This window comes from Athene cunicularia (assembly GCF_003259725.1).
Source record: "Athene cunicularia isolate RWA chromosome 8 unlocalized genomic scaffold, athCun1 chr8_part1, whole genome shotgun sequence".
NCBI lineage: Eukaryota > Metazoa > Chordata > Aves > Strigiformes > Strigidae > Athene > Athene cunicularia.
The window spans coordinates 28236241-28240485 of record NW_020799109.1 but is presented as its reverse complement, the minus strand read 5'-3'; the positions used below and the strand labels follow the sequence as shown (position 1 = coordinate 28240485).

The 4245-nt window shown below is 54.3% G+C and overlaps 1 protein-coding gene across 1 annotated transcript; it reads left to right on the top strand.

Annotated features, from left to right (window-relative positions):
• Position 1: 1 nt before the first annotated feature.
• On the top strand, positions 2 to 3998 carry ITPA (inosine triphosphatase). Its single transcript, XM_026854463.1, has 8 exons — positions 2 to 67; positions 174 to 231; positions 315 to 379; positions 1115 to 1188; positions 2017 to 2048; positions 2774 to 2889; positions 3410 to 3486; positions 3747 to 3998. The coding sequence occupies exons 1-8, from the start codon at positions 5 to 7 to the stop codon at positions 3865 to 3867; spliced, it is 606 nt and encodes a 201-aa protein (XP_026710264.1). The 5' UTR covers positions 2 to 4; the 3' UTR covers positions 3868 to 3998.
• The last annotated feature ends 247 nt before the right edge of the window (positions 3999 to 4245 follow it).

The window sequence follows — 4245 nt, the reverse complement described above, 5'->3', positions numbered from 1 at the left end:
GAGGATGGCGGTGCCGGCCCGGCGAAGCGTCGTGTTCGTGACGGGCAATGCCAAGAAACTGGAGGAGGTGGGAGGGGGCGGTTGCGTGGCAACGCGCGGCGACGGCCTGCCCTGGCCTGGCGGGACCGCACCGGGGCCTGACGGGCGGGTTTCCCTCCCTTCTCCCTCCGCAGGTCACTCAGATCCTGGGGGACTCCTCTCCCTACACGCTGGTGGCGAAAAAAATTGACCGTAAGTCGGCGGCGGGTCCCGGGGGGACGCGGTGGCGCGGCCCAGCCCGGGGGTCTCCTCAGCGCTGGCCTTTGTATCCCCAGTGCCGGAGTACCAGGGGGAGCCGGACGACATCTCCGTGCAGAAGTGCCGTGAAGCCGCCCGGCAGGTCGATTGCTTTCTCCTTTCCCTTTCCCGCCGGTTGGAGCGGTGGTGTGGGTGCGGGAGCTCCAGAGCAGCCCAGCTCCGGCGGGGTGGGAGGCAGATGGGGGCATCGGGGCTTCCGATCCAGCCTCGAGGAAAGTCAGGGTCACATCCGGGCCTGGCCTAGCCTCGCTGCACTCCCATCACCCGGCTGTTCCTGGCCGGTGATGGGGAATTCTCACGGGTTGCACAGCGCTCCTCTGGCCTCAAGCAGCAGAAGGACATGACAGCTCCTTCAGTCCAGATCTGTCAGTTGTGGGACAGTGAGTTTTCTGTCAGCTGGCGGTTCTCATGGATCACCTTCCAGAGCTGTTTCTGGGATGGCTGTCCTAAAATAACCAAATGAGGATTTGGACTCAAGGAAAATGCAGGCATGCCTCCAGGACACAGGCTTTCCCTCTCCTTGTCCCACCATTCCTGCCCACCAAGAGGGCAGGGGTGTTCATTTCTGTTCAGTTTTCTCCATGGAAGATCTTACCCACCATGCTTCTGCCACTCCTGCCTACCTGGGGAGAGCACGGGTTTGGTTGTGTCTGTCTGCTGTGGATTGCCTCTGAAGTGAAGAGCTCTAGTGACTCTGGATTTTTGTAATGTTCCTGTTACTGTGGAATCATAGCAATAGAATAGCGCAAGAAGCTGAGTTTGGAGGCAGTGCCGCCTTCTAGGTCTAATCTTTCCATTTCTTGGGCTTTTGCTGTAGGTTCAGGGACCTGTTATAGTAGAGGATACCTGCTTGTGCTTCAATGCCCTGGGAGGACTTCCAGGACCCTACATGTGAGTAGGAGGGAACTTGCTTCACTCTTCATGTCCTAGACTTAATAGCACAGACTGGCAGGGTGTGATTCACGGGGGATTCTCCAGGCACCAGTAGGGTCAGGGAGGTGATTACTGGTCTGGTCCTTGGCTTCATCCTGCACCCCAGGGGCTGGACTTAACTCCTTGAGTCCTGCTGTAAATCATCGTGTAGGACAACACAGACAGACCTGAATTATTGGCTCTGGCTGCTTATCTGTGGTGCCTGCTCTTGCAGGCAGCTTGGGAACCGGGCTCCACAGCAGGCTCTGCATAGTTAAGGCACTGTGTGTTTCAGCAGGACTGTTGGATGAGTGACTTAAAGGTTCTCACAGGGACTGCTTTAATCCAGCTAATAACAAGATTATTACATTGCAGTATAACTCCTCTAATAAAATACTTCCTTAGCTCCTGGAATTAACTTTTAGTGTGATTAATTCTTCCAAACTATCTTTGCTGAGCTAAGCAGAGACATAAAAGCTTTATATGTTGAAGTTGGCATTAGAACTGAGTGTAAGATGTGGACAAGTTGAGTCAAGAAATGTATTTCAGCATGTCATTGCCCGCGAGTAGGAACTAGGTTGTTTACATAGACCCCAGTAATGCAGTAAATTAAATACCATGCTGTTATTTTCACTCAATTTAAGAGCTGTTTGTCTTCGTTAGTAAATAGCCTAGAACAAGGTGATTTGACAGCACATTTAAAGGGCTACGGAAGTGTAGACAACAATGTCTTAAGGATGCCTGTATTTCTGAGAAATACAGCAAGTAATGGCAAAAACTCATCTTCCCTCTTTTCTTCCCTTTCAGAAAATGGTTCCTGGAAAAACTCAAACCAGAAGGTACTGCCTCCCATGTTACTGCTCTGCATGTAACTCGGTTCTTTCCAGGATCCCTGCCTGTGCTGGGTTCTGCTGAACGTGTTTGCCCACTACGCCACCCATTTAATAGCTGTTTTTTTTCCTGTCTGTCCAGCTCTGACCTCTCGTGTTCTCTTTTTGAGCCTGGTCTGTGCCCTTCATGGGATGTTGCTTTGCCTCGGTAGCTTCAACATCATCCCTGCATCCCCAGTTTCCCAGACTCCTGCCTCTGCAGGCTGGTGGCAGGGCTTGTGGGAACTTCTTCCTGTCATCAGTGTGACCTGGAAGACCTGCTGCTCCCTTTGGCTTTTGTGCAAGCGCCTCTCTGCTAGTGCTCACGTCCCCTGGTGTGCAGTGACTGCCTTTGATATCTCAGTTAAGAGTGCAACTGCAAATCCCTCACTGGCATCACGAGCATGAGTGTTAATCATGCTAATTCAGAGTGGGTTTTAGTCCTCTATGGTGCTGCACACTCATTTGCTTCCACTCCCAAATTAATAGTGGGGACCTGCAGCTAACGCATTGTTAGGTCTGATCCCCTTCATACAAGGGACTGGGCCAAAAGCACCTTGTGCCTGAGCCTTGTCACCTCCCATAGTTCTTCCTCTCCCTCGTGGGTGCAAAGGCACCCTTCATCCGTCTCTAGGTGGGTGTGTTGTGCTCCCAGGAAAAGGCAGTAATGCCGGGATCCTTTCTGTGTCTCTCAGGCCTGTACAAGCTGCTGGCTGGGTTTGAAGACAAATCTGCCTACGCACTCTGTACCTTTGCCTTCAGTACTGGAAACCCAGAGGAGCCAGTGAAACTGTTCAAAGGGCAGACTCATGTAGGTGTTGTGCCTGGGGAAGGGAACATGCTGAGGGGGAGGGCTGTAATGTGAAGTTTGTAACAGCATTGGATCTGAGGACAGTTTTAGTGGTCCCTGGGTCACTGAACACCCTTGGAGCTTCTCTGTGTTGGGCACAGGCTGAGGAAGAGCACAGCTGGTGGGTGGTGGGTGCTGAACGCTGCAACCATTTTGCCCAGCTATATGTACCGAATGCTTTGCCTGTTACCTCAGGCTCCTCAGCCCTCTCCCCCTCTGGCAGGGTTGGATTTGAGTGCAGTTGTTAGCTATGTTAATTGGGGAGGTAAAGGGGCTTTAAGCATAGGGCAGCATGATGGAGCACTGAGTTTGGAGCTGCTGACTTTGGTCATGCCCTGAGAATGAGGACAGCACCACGCAGAGCCTGTGGTGGCCACAGCGCAAGCCAGAACTGCATATAGCTCTTTAGTCTCTCTCTGAAATGTGACTGCGAGGGAAGCGCTACAGAACTGTGGTTTATGGTGTTTCTTTCTTGTGGCAGGGGATGATAGTAGAGCCCAGAGGCCCTCGAGATTTTGGCTGGGATCCCTGTTTTCAGCCCGATGGCTACAACCAGACGTAAGTGGTGTTTTACCTACAGCTCTTTACGTAAGGAAATTTAGGGTCAGGGTTGTCTGTCAAGAGAAAGGATGGCAGGGCGAAAACACCCTCGTGGATCTGAATGTGGTGGGTGTCGGGGACCCTCCGGGTCAGGGTGGGGGTTTCTGGCCGCTGCAGTCGAGCAGGGAGACAGTGAGCAGAGGGCGAGCTCTCGGTGACTGTGGGACGTGTGCTGTAGTGTCTCTGCTGCTGAGACTTAAGGTTTCTCCCCCCTCCAGCTACGCCGAACTGCCCAAGGCAGTGAAGAACTCGATCTCACACCGTTACAGGGCGCTGAGCGAGCTCTCCGCCTTCTTTCTTCAGAGCAACTCGACAGAGCCCCGCTCCTGTCTCAGCTAACCTCCCTGGGCCACAGGCACCGAGTGTTGTCCGTGTCGCACGCCACCCCGGGAGAGCTCAGCGCTGCTGCGGACTGCCATTAAAGCTGATCCTTTTGAAACCACTGCTACCGTTCCCCTCCCCCATCCTGTTGTTGCTTCAGAAGCGCTGTATAGCCCAGCAGCTCTGGATTATTTAGAGTGCACGTCTGTGCCCCGCGGGGGGCTTGCAAGGCCCGGGGCGGGGGGCGGCCTGGGCATTCCTTGCCGCCCTCTCCGCCTGGGGAAATGGCTGAGACCGCGGTGGTAGCGGGGGCTGCGCGGAGCGCCTCGGCCCGCCCGGGCCCGGCGGGGGCATGGCCAGCTAGCCAATGGGAAGTGGCCGGTGGGAGGGGCAGCC